At 46.6% G+C, this 18,553-nt stretch overlaps 2 protein-coding genes across 2 annotated transcripts in view; both read left to right on the top strand.

The window, feature by feature from the left end:
* Positions 1-8,375, top strand: part of LOC137159685 (transmembrane protein 151B-like) — a 32,165-nt gene extending 23,790 nt beyond the window's left edge. The window contains exon 2 of the mRNA XM_067558150.1: positions 6,945-8,375. Within this exon, the coding sequence (XP_067414251.1) occupies positions 6,945-8,375 (1,431 nt within the window). The remainder of the gene's footprint in view (positions 1-6,944) is intronic.
* Positions 8,376-15,846: 7,471 nt separating this feature from the next.
* TYRO3 (TYRO3 protein tyrosine kinase) overlaps positions 15,847-18,553 on the top strand; it is a 59,218-nt gene continuing 56,511 nt past the window's right edge. The window contains exon 1 of the mRNA XM_067557945.1: positions 15,847-16,490. Within this exon, the coding sequence (XP_067414046.1) occupies positions 16,400-16,490 (91 nt within the window). The 5' untranslated portion in view covers positions 15,847-16,399. The remainder of the gene's footprint in view (positions 16,491-18,553) is intronic.

The raw sequence follows: 18,553 nt of genomic DNA, 5'->3' as shown, positions 1-18,553 counted from the left end.
TGTTTGCACATGTTTATGCACTTTGCTCTTGGTTGCTTTTAAAGCTTTTGGTGTTGCTGGTGTAGTGGTGGGCTAATTGCAGCTGGCCTGCCAGGCAGTGATTTAATATTGTACTTTTCCACAAAATGTGTAAAAATAAAGGTTTTTATTTCATACAGAAGTTTTATTGCCATCGCTGCAACTCCTCATATAATGTGTATTTCAAATAATAAAGGCAAATTTATGAGCAGGGACAACTGGGACAAAACCCATGTCTCAGTACAGCTACATACATCAATCCATACGTCAGCTAGTTACATCAGTCCATACTGGTTTTCCCACTCCACCGCATTACATAAGCAGCTATGTCATTCAAAAGTACAATGAATGGCAATCAACCCTCCGCCCCCACAAGCACATTCACAGAGGTACTATTCTCTCTCTTCAGTTGGCCCATGCAAGTCCCTAACGTGGGAGCACAAAGCATCCCTGATTTCTGTTGCCTGGGTACAACCAGTGCCAGCTGTGGTAATTGCACTTTTTGGCTCAGTGTACAGGTTCAGTGGGCCCACCAGTCATAGGTCCATTCAAGGGCAACTGACTCACCTTTGGCTTCACAACGATTGAGAAGAGCACAGCAAGCCTCAGTAACGCAGACAGTATTGATGACATTGGCATCTAAATGGGTCTGAAATCCTGCTGGTGGTATCTACAATCTGCCAAATGCACATTCAGCCAGCATGCTACACCTGCTAAGAGCGTAATTAAACCTTCTTTTGCCAGGGCATCTGAGATCAGGATACGATTTCATAACCTAGGCAAAAGGGGGTATGCAGCATCCCCCAGAATAACAGTGGAGATGGAACTTCATATATGACAATGTCATGTGATGGGAATAGTGTCCCAGCCTGTCCATAAATATAAACTCAATCACTGAAAAACCCTGGCATCATGAACTTTTCCAGTGCAGCCAATGTGGATGTTCACAAATTTGCCTCTCTGGTCCATGAGGGCTTGCATAACAATATTATAGTAGAACCTTTTTGTGGTGTATGTACTCATGTGTTCCTTGAGGAGGGCAAATTATGGCCACATGGGTCCCATCAATAGCCCTGGTGCATTTTGGAAACCCCATTCTCTTAAAGCCAGCATTTACCTCAGGAATATCTTTTATACCTGCCATCTTGGAGTAAACCACACACGTGCTCAGAAACCTCTACCACCACTTTACACACAGTCGACCTCCCAATACTAAACTGGTTGGCAACAGATCTGTAGCAGCTTAGGGTAGCCATCTTCCAGATGGTTAGAGCAATTTGCTTCTGGACTGACATGGCCAGCCTCACGTCTGACTCTTTACACTGCAAAGTCTGGGCAAGCTGCTCACAAAGCTCCAGAAATGTAATTTTCTTCACGTGAAAGTTCTGGACCCACTGCTGGTCATCCCAGGTCTAAATGGCTATGTGATCCCACCAGTCTATGCTTGTTGCCCTGCTCCAGAAGCACTGGTCTATGGAGGGGCATCGGTGGCTATTCTGAGTGTCATAAGCAGCATCAGCCAGTCCAAGTCTGCCACGTCTGTGTCCTCTTCCTCCTCCTGATCTGTCATTAACTCTGTCAAGTGTCTTCGGTGGGTCAGGAAACGCTACCAAACTGCCCACCAGCATCTCATGGAAGCTCTGCCCGCCTCCTGAAGCAGGAGGAAAGGCCCAAGCAAGAGAAGTTCCTGAAATGGCGACTCCTCCTTGTTGCTGGGAGTGGGAAGACCAAAATGACAGCTCAGCGTAGCAGGATGTGTCAGCAGGTGGCTCAAATTTCCTGTAATGTGCGGCATGGACAGTCAAGTTTTCCCATACTGCACCACGAACAAAGGGCGAGAGCAGTCACATTTCAGGAGGGCTCTAGGAAGTCTGAGATACAGTTGGATGGATTTGTGTCTGCATTCTGCAGTGTGGATGCCAGAGCCCCAGATTTGGGCCCAGATTAAAACATTCTTCACCTAAAATTGGCAATCAGTGTAGATGCTCAAACCCTGGGTTCTGAAATCCAGGGTCTGCTGACTGGAGTCTCACTAACCCAGGGCTTACATTGCAGTGTAGATGTACCCTGAATGGCTGGAATAGTTTAGCATGGTGAAAAGTTCCAGAGGGTTAGCCCTGTTAGTCTGTATACAGCAAAAACAACGAGAGTTGCTACAGGACTCTCGCTGTTTTTTCTCTCTAGCACCTGCCTTTAAACCCTAATCCCATTATCACTCTGGCGTGCATTTCTGCACAACCCAGCCTTTGGGCCCAGCAAAGCACACAGCCCCAGGCTCTCCTGATGTGTGTGAACTATGGTGGGAATGTCATGAAGAATACCAGCTGCCTTTTCTTTATTTTAAAGCAAGTTTCTAGCCCTCTTCTTTGTGAAGAGACAGAAAACGTCTATAAACCAGTCCCCAGGCTTGGACTGAAGCAGCAGTTGGGCTTTCCTTCCTTCCTTTGATGGAACTCCAAATCCACACTTACCAGCACACACGAGCACTTTGTGGATAAAATGAGCCTGATACATGTGAATTCTGGAGGAGATTTTTCAAAGCAGTGCAGGGGATTTAGTCATCAATTGTAATGGAAGATGTGAAGCTACATCCCTTGCGCAGTGGCAGCTTTGAAAATCTCAGCCCTTCTCATTTGTTCCACCACCTCTCCAAATCCTAAGGCTCGGCCTGTACACAATGCAAGGGTGGACTAGGATTATTTAAGGCTGGCTCTGAAACCTGACAGCCTAATACGTTTCCAGTGATCCTGGACATACCAGGCTCACCAAAAAATGGCAGATACTAATGCTGTTTGGCAAACTTCATATTCATTTGGCCCATCCCTACAGGCCTGTCACTGTCTCTGTACCATTGCCCATGTATGCCAGTGGCTGCCCAGCAGCTCAGCAGTAATCCCCAGTCATGCCTCCATCTCTTGCCTTGATGATCTACAACTCTGTTCTCTAGGGCATCCCCACTCTCCAGACTCTAGCAGGTAGAGAATGCTGCTGGTCCCCTTCTCACGGGCACAAAGAAGTGCAACGCTATCACTCCCATTCTCAAACAGCTCCCCTGACTCCTCATTCACTTCAGTATCCAGTTCAAAATGGTCTTTGTGCTCAAAAGCCTCCATGGAACGGCTACAGGAACCTCGTCATTATTTCTCTCCTTTTGTTCACTGTCTTATTCCTTCTTGCTGTCTCTGCACCAGTTCTCATCTCTGCAGCTCCCTTGTATCTTTCTACCTCCTCAGCTGTTCATTTTATCTCAAATCCCAAATATTTCTCCCTCATCTACACACCTTCATTTCTCCCTTCCTTTGATATTATATTAAACGTTGTAATTCCATTATCTAACAGCATACTAACAAAGCATTTTGGCTCAGAGTTTGTATGAAAGATGCCAGATAGAATAAAGAATAAAAATCACAATAATAGTAATAAAGTATCACCCTCTCTCAAAAGCTAATAAAGAAACACAACCACATCCTTCTGCATACAAGTTCATTATATATTAAACAGCAGTCTAGGAGCTTCACATACTGTCATGTCTTGTTTACTATCTGTTGGTGCGAATCCTTTGGCCCACTGCTTTATGTGGTAGATGTTATTTCATTTGTTACTGTGGTTGTTAGAAAACAATCTGGAAAGTCATCATCTACAGATTAAGAACTGGAATTTCTGGTATATGTACCACACAAGTGTATCCAGGTTGGCACTTGAAGAGACTATCAGAAGTGGGGCAGGTGTGTGAATCTACAATTAGGTTAATTTTCCCCTTCAGGACACACCAAAAGAATCCTGTGTGCAACGGAATTTGCAAATCATAAAAATATCAAAGGCCCGACTTGATGGGCAATTGCCTCTTCTCCTGCAGGGGCTGCTGCTGGGGCCAGGTCAGACCCAACTCTGGGAATCTCCCCTGGCTGCAAGGAGTTCTGTGCCTGCTCCCTGTACAGCGACTCCTACTCCTGCAGCTGGGGAGTGATGAGGGCAGAAAGCAGGGCGGGGATGTGGAGCTTCCTGCAGCCAAGGGAGGTTCCCAGAAGTGGACCTGATGAGATAAAATTCATATACCAGAATCTATGAAATTAGAGTCTAGCCCCCTGAGTCTAGCTGTGCAGGGCTCAGAGGAAGCCATAAAGACCTCTGAAAATGACCTAAAATAGCTTTTCTGTGCCTAAAACGGAATTACTTTAAAATCAAACCTGAACCTTGCAAAGTTAGAAGCAAATGCTGCTGTCCCACTGGGAAAAGGGCAAACTCTTCTTTCAAATGGCACAAAGCTCCCATTTCTAGCTCTGCAGGGAATCACTGGACCTTAAACTCATCCCTGGTACAGAACTGAATCTTGCCTGTTGTGGGCCTCAGGGAACCAATATTAGGCGGAAACACCGCATTTGCGGGGAGAAGGAAGACATTTTTCTTTGGTAGGTTGCTTTAAAAACATGGCATCTGTGGGAAGCTGTTAAGAGGTTTGGAATGTTATAGGGAGCCCCTTGGGAGACGGATTAGTTCTGTTTTTGCATCGGAGGTGGAAAAGCAGAGAGATGGTGTGTGTGTCTTGGTGTGTTTCTTCCTTTTTATTGCTGCAACACTCTTACTACAAGGTGGGGGCAAAGGGCATCAGTAGCAAGAGGGAGGCCAATACAGAGATACCGCTCACCAGTACACAACAATACAAGGCTGTTGCTGAGCGTGCTCCCAGCCTGTATACTGGAGCCAGCCCATACTGGAACTCACACTGCTGCTGCTCTTTATAAAGAGACGGCTCAGTTGCTACAGTTTCTGGCTGCTTGGCTTGATTTGTTTTTTATTACAACCCAGCCTAGCATGACATGTGCCGTCATTGCAACATCATCAGGGTGAGGATGGTAATCCCATCCTCTCAGGGAACAAGGGTGGGAGAGAAAGAATGTAAAGTCTTTTATTTTTTAACTGTGTGACCTGTCTTTTCAGCCCCAGAGGCTGGGGGATAATGCTGGATTCTAGCTACTCACATATAAACCATTAACTACATAGCTTAAACCCTTTTTCTGTTTTTAGCCAATATTGTTTTCAGCCTGTTACCATGCCACCTGGAACTGTGATTCTGTCAGAACTGAAAGTAAACGCTTGAATCTAGGCAGTTTCTGGATGGGAGACCTCCAAGAAAATGCTGCAGCACACATGGTGTTGATAATTTGGTAGGTGTCACTTTTACCTCTGAGTCAGCACTGTGCTGCCGGATGCACAGGCCCTGGTTCTGGTTTACATTCCTCCGGCTTCATGCTGCTCTGGCAGTCCTCTGCCGACTCTGGGGCATGGCCAGAATGAGTGGGCGCCAAACCACTAAATGAGCGTGCTCCCAAGTCTTCTCAGCAGCAGAGCACGGATTCAGAAATTCAGCAGTTGCAGAACATAGGGCCAAGACAGAAGCCAAATTGTCTTCTTGTTCATACACTGGGCAACCCTATCGATTTCAGTGGGGATACACAGGATAAATGAAGGCAGAGTCTGGACTATGTGTCCTTACAGGGGCATAATGGAGCATCAGAACTCTGTGTGGGCTATCGGATCTTGGGTCCAGGCACATAGGAGTGAGCAGCTCCTGTGCTCCTCTTTATCTTCACTCCTGAGCAAGCAGGCGAAGGGAGGAGAATGGACAAAGCATTGGCTCTGCCTCCCCCCCAATGCAAGGGGGGAAATAACTACAAGGAAACATTGAGACAACATTGGTCAGCATGATTGACACTGGCCTCAGAACACCAGTAGCCTAACTGTTGTCAGGTCTTTTGTAGGACTCACGGCAAAATAGAGTTTTAAGGACGCTTTTGGAGGAGGATAACGAATTAGATTTGCAGATGGTTACAGGGAGCGCCTCCCAGGCATGAGGGCAACGTGGGACAGCACCCAAAGGTGCTTGTTTAAAATTTAACAAATGGAGGTTGGCATGATAGGAGCCTGATTGACACTGAGTAAGAAATGATAGGTAGGGCAGGGATATGCCGTAAAGGGCCTGAAAGTGAAGTCAAGCAGCTTGTGTCTGATGTAACAGAGACGAGGGAACCCGTGAAGGGATACAAAGAGGGGGGTGACATGGTAAAAGAGACAGGGTAGGAAATGAGCTTTGCATTCTGAATAGATATCAACAGGGCAAGATTGCATTTGTGAAGGCCAGAGAAAAGAAAGTGGCAGTAATTGAGATGCGAGATGATGAGAGACTGGATGAGAGTTTTAGCTGTGTGTGTGGATAGGAACAGCCGTATCTTAGAGATGTTATGCAGAAAGAATCTACAAACTTGGATGTGAGGATCTAGAAAAAAATCTGAATCGAAGATGACACCCAGGCTATGGGCCTGAGTGACAGGCAGAATGGTGGCAGTGTCCACAGTGGCTGTGAAAGGCAGGAGTAAGGTGACCAGATAACAAATATAAAAAATCAAAACGGGGGAAGGGGGTAATAAGCGCCTATATAAGAAAAACCCCTGAATATTGGGACTGTCCCTATAAAATCAGGACATCTGGTCACCGTAGGCAGGTGTGGGGAGAATTGTGGGAGAAAGATTCAGCGCTTTGTTTTAGCCATTTTCAGCTCGAGCTGACAGCTAGACACCCACGAGGGGATGTCAGAGACACGGGCTGCGATTTCGGTTTGGGCAGAAGGAGAGAGGTCTGGAGTAGATTCGCTGTTGGTATAGGCCAGCAACACATTATTCCCATTGTGGAGGAAGGAAAGAAAAGGGAAGGAGTTGTGCCTTGGAGAGAAGTCTCTGAAGCACCATGCCTTCTGGGGCTACTCCTCTGACTGCAGTTTACACACCGCACCTTGCTGAGAGCTGTGCCTACAGGCCCAATCTAGCCCTAAGGTATTGAGGGGCTAAACCCAATACAATCTGGAAAGTAAGAGTCATGTATTATGCAAAATGACGAGTCTGACATAAATTACTCTTTCTCTTGCTTCTCAGCAACGCCCTGTCAAGCAGTCCCTGAGTGCCTCCATGTGCAGAGAATCCCACTGGAAATGCCTCCTCCTTTCTGTCCTTATGTATGGCTGCTTGGGTGCCGTGGCCTGGTGTCAGCTAGCCCGAGTCACCAAGCTCAGCTTTGATAGCTCCTTCAAAGGCAAGTCCGTGATCTACCATGATAGCCCTTGCTCTGATGGCTATGTCTACATCCCCCTAGCCTTCCTCACCACGCTGTACGTGGTCTACCTGGTGGAGTGTTGGCACTGCCATGCCAAAAGCGAACTCCAGTGCAAGGCGGATGTGCACAGTGTCTACGACCGCATCAACCGCATGCAGCAGGCCACACCCTGTATCTGGTGGAAGGCCATCAGCTACCACTTTGTGCGACGCACCCGCCAGGTGACCCGGTACCGCAATGGTGACGCCTATACCACCACGCAGGTCTACCGTGAGCGGGTCAACACGCATGTGGCTGAAGCGGAGTTCGACTATTCTCACTGTGGATTCAAGGACGTCTCCAAGGAGCTGCTGGGCCTGGAATGTTACACAGCCACGAAGCTGAAGTTCACCAAGTGCTTCAGCTTTGCCAACACAGAGTCAGAGAACTCCTACCTGACCCAGAGGGCTCACTTTTTCACAGAGATTGACGGGCTTGATGACTACATGGAGGTCAGGGAAGGCATGCACCTCAAAAACACAGACTTCAAAGAGCTTATGATGGCCTATGGAGACCCAGAGCATCTCCCATGGTATGCGTCCCACTATACTTTCTGGATGGCAGCTGTTTTGATGATCTCCTGGCCACTGCGGGTGCTCATAGAGTATCAGACTGCATACGTGCACTACCACGTGGAGAAGCTCCTTGGCCTAGAGTACACAGTGCCCGGCATTGCAGAGGAGCCCCTGTACAGGTATTGCATGCCCCGGGATAACACTCTGGATAGCACTGCACTGGAATGGCACATCTGTACCAACCGACAGCTGATCCCCAGCTACTCGGAGGCCATGCTTCTGGACTTGACAGACTCCCCCGGGTACAACAGCTACTCCATGTGTGGGTACAGTGAAATAGCTCATGGCTGTGAGCACTGCAACCATGCCTCCAGCACCTCCTCCATCTTCTCCCGCTATGCCTTCCACAGTGGCAGTGGAAACTCACGACTCTCCCTCAACACCAGCCACTTCTCTGTATGCCGGGTTCACGGCTCCCACAGGACAGGCCTCTGGAGAAGCTGCAGCAGCAGCATTGCGGACCGTGGCTGCCAGGATGAGCAGTGTTGCTCTTATTCTAGCCAGCTAGCAATCAATGAAAACCCACCCACCTACCAGGATGCCCACTTTTTCCCAGTGCTAATTGTGCACAGGCCTGAAGGGCACGAGGGGAGGCGCTTCTGCGTCCGGCGCTCCTCCTGTCTGGAGACCGCTCTGTGATCAGGCCTTACGGCTCCTCCCTCCCCAGGACAGCTCCGCTGCACTACTGCTGGGTGACAGAGATGCTATCGGCAGGGAAACCAGAAACTTCAAGATTGTGCCACCACATGGTCATTCCACAGCGCAAACTCTCTGATTCTAATTCCCCTCCCCGCCAATGCCAGAAAATATATCCACTCTGACAAGCAGCTGCTCATTTCCAGCGGCTACTCTTTCTCCCACTTTCCTTTATTTCTCCATCACTTGGTGTCCCCTCTCTTTTTTCTGTTTCCTCCCCTGCTCCGCTGACCAGTCATCCTTTTCCTTTCTTCCCCTGTGTCTGTCTCTCATTCCCATCTCCATCCTTCCCTCACATTTCAGTCATTATACTTGCACCACTAAAGCAATTTCCACCTGAGAAGCTCAAAGCACTTTGCAAACATTGATGTATTTAGCCTCCCAACTCTCTTGTAAGGCAGGAAACTGAGGCCCAAAGAGGTTATGCTATTTGCCCAAGATCACACAGCAAGTCAGTGGCAGAGCCAGAAGCAGAATTCAAATCTGCAGACTTCCAGTCACCTGCTGTGACCAAGCTTAGCTTCCCAAATTTCTCCCTTTCTCTCCTCTTTCTCATTTACGCCCTCCCTCTTTCACTTCCTCCTGTTCTTCTCTTTCCACCCCATCTTCCGTTTTGGCTGTCTCAGTTCTGCTCCCTAAGTTCTTCTCATTCCTTCCCAGGGTCTTAGCGTGCTGGATCTTGCCTAATCAAAACATCTTCCTCGCTTTCCAGGTACGGCCAGCTAGTATTGGTAAAAAATTATATCTACACAGCACAAGTTTAATTGGCCACTTGTATAAACAAAGGGCCTGATACTGAAAGCTGCTGCATGCCAAGAATTTTCACTGAAGGATCAAGCCTCAAAATACTGAAGTTTCCCAGGAAAAGGAAAGAATATGCTTCTTCCCACCTTCCCTCCTACCTATCAAACACTCAGGCTTTGTCTACAAACATTTCCCCCTGTTGCTAACCCCAGTTCCGCTCTTCAGACTTGAGGGCACTAATGTAGACTGTGCTGGTTGGCACCACCATTTTTAGCACTGTGACCCTGATTCCTGGTTACTCCATTCCCGCACCTGGCACAGGAATGGGGTGGCCAAAGGGCAAAGATGGCCTTTTGTCACCTTTGTGCACCCCATATTCTGAGGTTTTTGGGGGATTGCCACAGCCCTCAGTGTAAGTTAGAGCAACCTCAGAGCTACTCTATCTTATACTTTGCTTCCCAGGCCTTCTGTGGGTCATGGGAAACAAAGAATAGCTGTAGCACTGTGTACTAGGCTAAATCCCCTGCCTCATTCTTACCCTCCCACTCCCAGTCCATGGCCCCAACATCAGGGTCTGGAGGCATAGTTGGCACAGGGCCCGTATGCTAGTTCTGTGGTGGCCAGACGGACCTTCATTTCAGGGAATCCTTGGGATGCTGTTTCTACTCCTCATAAGGCCCTTCTATGCTACCAGACCATGGTAAAGGTGCCTTAGTGTAATGCTAGATTGGCCCCCGTGTCATCTAATCCTGCTCAGTGCAGGTCTAAATGACACACTGGTTAAAACACCGGTAGCAGCCAGTGACCCATGTACAGCAGGGAGATCTACCACCAGTGGAGCTGAACTGCTGTTAGCAACAGTAGACAAGGCTCTAGGCTCTGTCAGTGGCACTCCTGCTTTCCCATGTTGGGAGCTAGTTTTTTTTTAAACATTTCCTAGCTCCAAGATCTGAAGGAACCAAAGGCGGCTGGCCATTCTCAGGAACTGTGAAGGGACCATCTCAGAATGCACTCCTGCAGCCAATGAGTGATCGTCTCCCCTTGAACAAGAACTAGAGACGTTGCTGGGTGGATTGCAGACCTCATGATTATCACTGGCTTGCAGTGGATATCAGAATGCAATACAGCATTTTTCATTTTAACACCACAGGGTAAATAAATAAGAAGCATTGTTCACTAAGGGATTGTCAACAAACGCTTACTCCCAAACCAGTGTCATACATATCAACTTGTAATTTGAAATTTGTGCTGTCTGTTTGGTATGTGTAGATCATATCTGGATCTATATGTATATAGTGATTTCTTGTAGCACTGACTGTTGCATCACGTACAAATCATTTTAGTTTAATTATTCTGTTTTGTAATGCTGCATTTATTTCAACACAAGAGATATAGGAATTGCTTTCAAATACAGTATAGTTGACTCGTAAATAATGGTGATTGCCATTAGAAAGGTTGTCTCAGTCTACAGGAATTTATTTATTTATGTAAATGGTTTATGTAAGTGTCTACACTTTGGCAGCAAGGCACGAATTACAAAAGTTAGGAAACATACAAGATGCTGTCAGTCTATTACCTTGACAAAAGTGCATAGAGTTACCTGCCCAGATGCTGAGAGAAGCCGGGTCTGGGTTTGGGGGAAGTTTTAGAGATGGGCTCAAGCCAAAAACTCAATTGTGGCAAACCTCAAACTTGGGAAGAATTCAGACCTAGCTTCACACTATATTGAGCCAACCCAAACCCCAGAGCTGAACAATGCTGCACCCCACCACCACTCAGAACTTGGGGAGATTTTAAATCCAGATCCAGAGTCAGATCTGAGCTCTATAGCTTGAGTGCATCTCTAATTAGTTTTTAGATGAAGTAGTTGAGACAGTTTCATGTGATTCCTTTCTCCTTTACATACACACATATACACTCACACACAGACTTAAACTATGGGCATATGGAAGACTTAAGAACCGGAGGAGGCTGTAACTTCCAGAAATACAGGAACTGGACACATTTCAACATTATTTCCTCCTAGAAGAGGTGATGGAGAGGGAGAAGGAAACATGAAAGGAGCGAGAAAAGGGATGTTAGAGACACACACATTAGGATAAAGAAAGGGGTTCGGATGTGGATAAAGATCGCGCTCAGCCTGCGATCACAACCATGTCAGATAACATGGTTTCAATGCAAGTATCCCCGACACAGTTAAAATGTGGCTACAAGACTGTGAACATAGCTGGAGCCTGTGTTTCTGAACTGTGCTAAAGCCCCAGACATGTCCAACGCTCTAGCACTGCCTGTTTGGGGACCTGGTTAAAAGGATATTTAAGTGCAAGACGGAGACTGACCCGTGTTCCAACTATGTCAGGGGACAGCTGTACTGTAAGTGGGTCCCCAGACATGGTTACTACTGTGCAATGTTATTATATGATGTAAACAAGCCGTAACAAGTCCATTATTATGATGGGCTGGGCAGACCGTGGGAGACAGTTGTTGCCAAACCAGTTAGTTTAATCTTTTCAGTGAAGCGTTCACTAGGTATATGCACTACGTCCATAAGGATGCCCACCAAGTTCCCTCCTTCCCCCCTGGCCCCTTGAACATGCCTTGGGGCATATAATGAGGAAGCTACACCTTAGCTTAGCAGACCCACCACACAGCTGGGATAGCTTCAGTGCTCGCTCATGCTATCTAAGAGGACAAAAAGCCCGCTGCAGCTCTCATTCTGACCTGGGCCTGAACACGCTGGTTCTGAAGCACAGCAAGCCCTAGCCATCTCAGGAAGCATCTGAACAGTCATCCTGGATCCCCTTTACAGCAGAGCAGAGCTACTCCTGCTACTTGAATGTCACTTCACTGCCACTCTTGCCAGCACTTCAATTCATTAATGCAGGATGTCAGGCCTATCTTCTAACAACTAAGGGAACAACTTGTTCCCTTTGAAGCTAAAGTCAAAGAATGGAGAGGACTGGATGTGTCACATCTGAGTGTAAACTACATCAGCTGTTTGCAGACCACCTCATTTAAAACACGGGGAATTTTGTGTACAATTGCAGGGGGAACGTTGCAGCAGCGACAAAGATGGATGCAAGCTAGTAACCTTTGCAGAACTTGATCCCTTTTGACACAGAATAGGGACACTGTGGGATGCTATAGTGAGACCTTTATTTGTACCCATCAGAGTAAGCCTGAAATGGTGATGAAGACAAAGCTGCTTTCTCTTTTGATGGCCAGTTCTTCTTCTGTAGGTTCATTTTTCAGCAACCCTCGTAATTAGAACTGGTTGAAAAACAGGGCAACGAATCTGGTGAACATTTAAAATAAAAAAGGTCTCCTTGCCTTTAGAAATTTGTCAACACTTTGACTAGCTCTATAGTTGGACAGAAAAAAATAAAGGGGGGGGAGGGAATCATGAAAATTTAATCACTAAATTTTTCATTACATTTTTTACATTCAAAAAATTTCTCCACGCTCTACTGGTACTTGATCCTTTGTAGCGCTGAGCTCTTTCTGTCTTTGCCAAAATGCATATAAAGCATCCAAAGGTCAGGTGAAACATAAGACCACAATATCAAAATAGAGGAAGGAAGGAAATGATTAATTATGAGTCATTGTTGTGTGTCCTTTATTAAGCTATGTGTAGTGAACATTGCCATTGGTAGACTAGAGTCAATAGTAGAAGAGCACTAGTACCCAAAACCGTTAACGCTGAAAAGCAAGGGGAGTTTGTCCATGATCTTTTGGGTCTTAAAAGCATTCAAAAATCACAAGTTCTTTTTGATTTCTTCATGGTAATATAGCACTCCTCCGTAAGTTTCCCCACAGCAGTCTGCAGTCCAACTGGCAAAGCAGCCAGGAATTCAATCCAATTTTCACACAGTTCTTTCTTCTTATCATTGCAGCTATAACCCACTTCTGAAAAGATAGGAGGCCAGATCCTCAGCTGGTGTAAATCAGAGTAGTTCTATCGAAGTCAATAGAACTATGCTGAGTTATTCCAGCTGAGAGTCAGGCCAACGGCCCTTAACAAAAAGTCCATATCACACACTCCCATTTGCAGATAAAGCTGCTCCTGTGGGCTCATTTTTAGGAAAGCTGGTAATTAGAGCTGGTTGAGAAACAGGGAAAAAAATCTGGTGAACATTTAAACAATTTTTTTCTGTACTTGATCAAAAACTTTTAAAAATAATAACTATAAAAGAATAAATAATAATTTCAGATTTTCCAGCAGTTCTTAGGTGTATTCTCTAAATGTTTCCTTACCTTTATTTAAACTCACTGCCAAGATGAAGAGACAGGGCTCTGTGTAAGATAGCACATCAAATAAAAATCTTTACATACAATTGTTTATATCTCATAGAAATCTTTTGGGAGTCAGATCTCTTTCTCGGTGTGTCAGGTTTTCTATTATTCTATTGTTCTCTGTCTATCTGTAGTTTGTTTCAATGATCTTGGCCCTGAGCACACTAGTATGTGAAACATTGGCTAATAGTTACAGCATGGCACTGGGAGTCAGGAAATATGGTTTAGTCTTCAGCGATGCCACTGACTCTCTGTCTGACCGTGATCAACTCATTTCACCTATCTGTATATGAACTTCCTATTTATCGGTGCCTCAGTTCCCACATCTCTAAATTGGGAATATTGATACCACACCTGAGGGATATTGTGACATTTATAAACCTCAACAATTGAGATTCTTAGATGAAAGGTGCTGTAGAAATGCAAAGGGTTAGTATCATGACCTTTACTCTTCACAAGCTTTTAAACCCTGAGAATATAGCTACTTTCTATAAGTAATGGCCCACGTAAATGTATGCATCAATATACAGCATGTATAGCTAGATCTGTACATATGGACTTAAGGGAGAGATAGAGATTACCTCCAGTGATTTTACTGGCAATGTTTTATGCTTTTAGCAATCATATACACTGAGCATCATAGCCCAAGAATTGACAAGAGCATCATAGTGCCCGCATAGGATCTGTCATGGATTCCTCGCCCCCAGAGTACCATGGCTTCCTGCTAGCTGTTTGATATAAATGATTTGTCACTTGTCAGTGTCTCCTCCTTACCTCTTCATTTCAGATTGCAGAAACTGAGGAGGGAGAGACAAACACATTTTCATTCCAGTCATGGACCCCCACTTCGCATTGTTCCAATTTAGGGATTCCTAATAGAAATGCAAATGAGTGAGGATAAGTATGAGTGCAGAGAGCAGAACCTGGGACTTGGGAAAGACTGGGGTAAGTTATAGAACCTTGCCATACCTCAGTTTCCTCATCTGTAGAATGGGGACAGTAACACTTCCCTTCCTCACAGGGGACTTAATTCACAAATGTTTGCTGGGGGAGCCCGAGATGGAAGGCACCATATAAGTGCCAGACATTATATTAACTATTATTATTACAAATCTGAAAATTGCATTGTGCTTTAAGGATACGTTGGTGCCTCTCAGCTACAGTTCTCAGGGTGATTACGATGACGTTGTCAGGATATTTGTTATAACCTTTGCACAGTTCTTTCCCCCCTCACAATAATAGCTCCATGGAAACTTGAAGCTAAAATCTGTTCCCTTTTCAAAGGCTACATTGTCCCTTACGTTTCAACAAGCAGAGGGGGCCCAGATCAAGTCTGGGGGACACAGAATATCCCCCAACTCTGCCAAAACTCCTCTGCCCATGCGCTGCAGGGCGTGGGCTTCACATACTAGGATTGCCTTGGCATCATTTCCCCACCATAAGTCTTATGGGGAAATAGCTCTTCAGCATAATGCCTCACCAGTCAGCATTACCTTCAATATCTCACTGCTGCAGGCACTCCTGGAGGGGAGAGTTGAAGGCTTTGATATGAGGAGATGTGGGTCCTGAAAGCAGTGCAGAAGCACAAGTGCAAAGTGTGGATGACCCAGGTCTCTTTAGTGTTTGGGAGATATTCTGGGTTTGGGTCTGAACAGCCAAGTTGTTGTGCTTGTATCAGACCAATGCTTTGCTCCCTCCCTCCCCTACAGTGCAAATCAGAGGAAACTCTGCAGAAGGAAACTCAGGCCAAAATTTTCAGACAAAGTCACCTAGAAAAATTAGCCTCCTAAATCCATATTTAGACACCAAAATAAATGGCCTAATTTTCATATGCACTAACCAAGCAGCTAGCGACGCCCACTGATTTCATTAAGAGTTATGAGTGCTCAGCACCTCTGAAACTCAGGCCACTTATCTGAGCAGAAATATGGGTTTAGGACCCTAATGAGCACTCCAAATTTGATTTTTCCCCCCTCACTTTTCTGCTCTTAAATGGATTTTCCCTGTATAATGGACAAGCGAACCCAATGGTTTTCCTCCACCCCACAAGCATGCCCCCTTATTTGTTGTGAGATTGCTCACCAGAGAGCTGGCCTGCTGGCATTTATTTAAAATAATAAATAGCACCAAAGCCTTTCTTTGGGGGAGTAAACGCCTATAAAGACCCACCTAGACCTAGCAAATAAGCTCTTGACCGGGAAGGTAGGTCACATTTTAACAGCTTCAACCTCAACTATCCCTTCCCATCAGAACATTCCTGGGGGGGGGGAGCCACGGACCCCGCAGATCTGTTATTTTCCACTTTATTGAAAGTTCAGCAAGCTGGGATAATAAATAGATTCTATAAATATTCATGAGGAGTGATGTCATGGGGAGGTGTGTGTGCGGGGCGGGGGGGGGGGGGGTGCTGCACACCAGTTATGTGACTGCCTGACAGCGCCATTTCCTGGAGGAAGAGCAGGAATAAGAAGAGCCGAAGGAATCGGCAGGAGCAGCAGGGGGTGCCCAGAGCCAGAGCAGCAGCCGTGCGTGGCTGCGTTGACTCCCTGCAGCCCGAGGCCAGCAGAGGGAGACCGCCCTGCCTCTGCTGTAGAGTTGGTGGTTCCCGGCTCGGGGAGGATCGGGACGGTCGCGGAGGGAGGCAAAAGCGATCAGCATTTGGGGGTGGGGGGGCGCTCCCTGAAACTTCCCCTGCCTGCACGCTCAGCCCCGAGCTGGCGCCGGACAGCCGGGCCGGCTCCCGCGAAGCGAGCCTAGGGGCTGCAGCAGCGGCGTGAGAAGTTTGCCGAGCTGCCCCTCCTGGGAGCTGCCCGGGAGCGGGCGTCGCTTTGGGGCTTTCCCTCCCTCCTGCTCCTCCGCTCGGAGCTGGCCGCCGCCGCCAGCGTGGAGCGGAGGGGGATGCTGCTGCCGCCGATGAAGATGCGGGAGAGATGGAGATGAAGCAGAGCATGGGGATCCCGGGGCGCCTGTTGCTGCTGGGACTATGGGCTCTGGCACTCCGGGACGTGGCTGCGGAAGCAGGTAAGGCTGCCCGGGATGCAGGCTCCCTGCCGGGGGGGAAGGACGCAGAATTGCAGCAGCGACCCAGGCGGGCTCTGTGGGGCGGGGGCTGATCGCCGGAGGGGTAACGTGAAAACGCGCCCGAGCTTGCTCCAGCAGGTCTCGGCCGTTGCCTTATTCATGACCCTTACGCCCGGCCCAGCCCGCGGCTCTCGACTTTGGCCCTGATCATCAGTTTCATGCTGATTCGGATTCCGGGAGCGCTGGGCTCGTCCCTCCCGTGCGGACACCGCACTTACTCCACTTCCTGTGCCCGGGCTGCCCGCGGGGGCGGAGGCTCCCTTTCAAGACCCCTACACAACACTTTATGGGGTCCTTCCAGTCGTGAGTGTGTGTTGCTGGGATCGTCACCGGCTTCCTCATGAGCTGGAGCTGAGACACCTTACACTGAGTCTGTTTTTATTGGGGGCGGTGGCTGTTAGTTTGTTGGAGGGCTGTGGCTGCCTTGAGCCCTCTTAGAGCTGCATGAATTGTCTGCAGCAAACTCATTATTTGAAAAACTAGCCTCTTTTTAATTGTGGCCTAATTGCCTGTAAACAGGGTTTGATTCTGAGGAAGTTGGTTGCTATTTTCAACTGCATGACAGTTTTTGGGAATAATTTTTAGCATATGGGTTCTCGAAATGGTTGTGATGCATGTTTGCCCTTTGCACTACCATGATTCTGTCCCCTGAATGGATGACTTGGGCCAATATTTTAAATAATGAGGACTTTAAGCCCTCAATCCATATTAGGGCACCTAAATAAGTGGCCTAATTTTCAAAAGTGGTGCTCAACATCTCCGACAATCAGACGATTTATGGATCAGGCCAACTGTGCCTCAGTGTGGGTTGAGGAACTGCATGGTAGGCACCTGCATTTGAAAATGTTGGCCTCAAGTTTTTGATCTCCCAAACACAGACAGTTTCCTTTGTAGAGAATGTTGACTTCAATGGGTCCTGCTGATGACTCAGTCCTTTTGAAATTCAAGTTGCTTATTTATGTGCATATACACGGGGAGGGTGTAGGTACATTTAATCTTGCCTCAGTGTGGGGGGATGGACAAGATCACCTCTTGAGGTCACTTCCAGCCCAACATTTGTATGGATTTAGGAGAACTAATTTTAGGCACCCATGTTTGAAAATCTTGCCCATAAGTTTTAAAAACATAAAGACACCCCCTTTTCTGTTTGTGAATTATCCACCAACGTTTGACTGTTGTGTGAATAATAAAAAGAGCTTTTCAAAATGGTGAGGAGAGCACTGCTAATGCAAATGCTCTTGGCAATACTGATTCAATACTAGTATTTATGAACCTTATGCTTGCTGTGAATGCTCTTGTGAATGAGACCTGGATGATTGCAAAGAAATAGAGTCCCAAATGCTAGTCAAGTGAGTCAGTGGAAGTGTTTGCAAATGTATTGTTCTTGTATTTGCGGAGCTCAAGGTGCTATATAGGAAGGCCAGGTCATAATCCATTCCTACATGGCTTTGTTTGTTTTCTTTCAGCCTACATTTTCCAAGTTTCACCTACAAGTAGACATAGAAGGATGTGATTTTATAGCCTAAAATCCTTCCACATACACGTTTCCTATGGACTTCATTAGGAATTTATGCCTCAGTCCTGCATTTGGATCCACATGGGTGGAGCACCATTGGTTTCAATGGTTTGCCTTTGTTTTGATTGCTAGGTTGGGGCCCTCAGTTATCAAAGGAATGGAAGGTTTTTGCCTTAGTAGGTAAATGTCTGCAGTTATCTGTTTCTCCCTCCACTCTAAAAACAACTTCAAAAAACTTCTGTCATTAGTAATCAAAAGGTACAGAGATGATAAATTAAGAAATAAGTTACACTGTGCACAAAGACAACTGGTGCACTCGTTTGTTGTTAGTTCTGTCTGAGAAGCAGTACAAAGGTGATATGATTTCATTTCCTAATCAGTTAAGAATCTTTACTTCTACAGTCATCACGTTTTGAAAAAAAAAAAGTATCTCAGTTTTTATTTCCTGCCCAAGTAAAAATGTAATGAGGTAAAAATTGAGAGTAGG

This window comes from Emydura macquarii, unplaced genomic scaffold, assembly GCF_026122565.2.
Source record: "Emydura macquarii macquarii isolate MOO-44397 ecotype Brisbane River unplaced genomic scaffold, CSIRO-AGI_Emac_v2 contig_1876, whole genome shotgun sequence".
Taxonomy (NCBI): Eukaryota; Metazoa; Chordata; order Testudines; family Chelidae; genus Emydura; species Emydura macquarii.
Note: the sequence above shows the minus strand (reverse complement) of the source record. Positions and strands in the feature narration are given on the sequence as shown.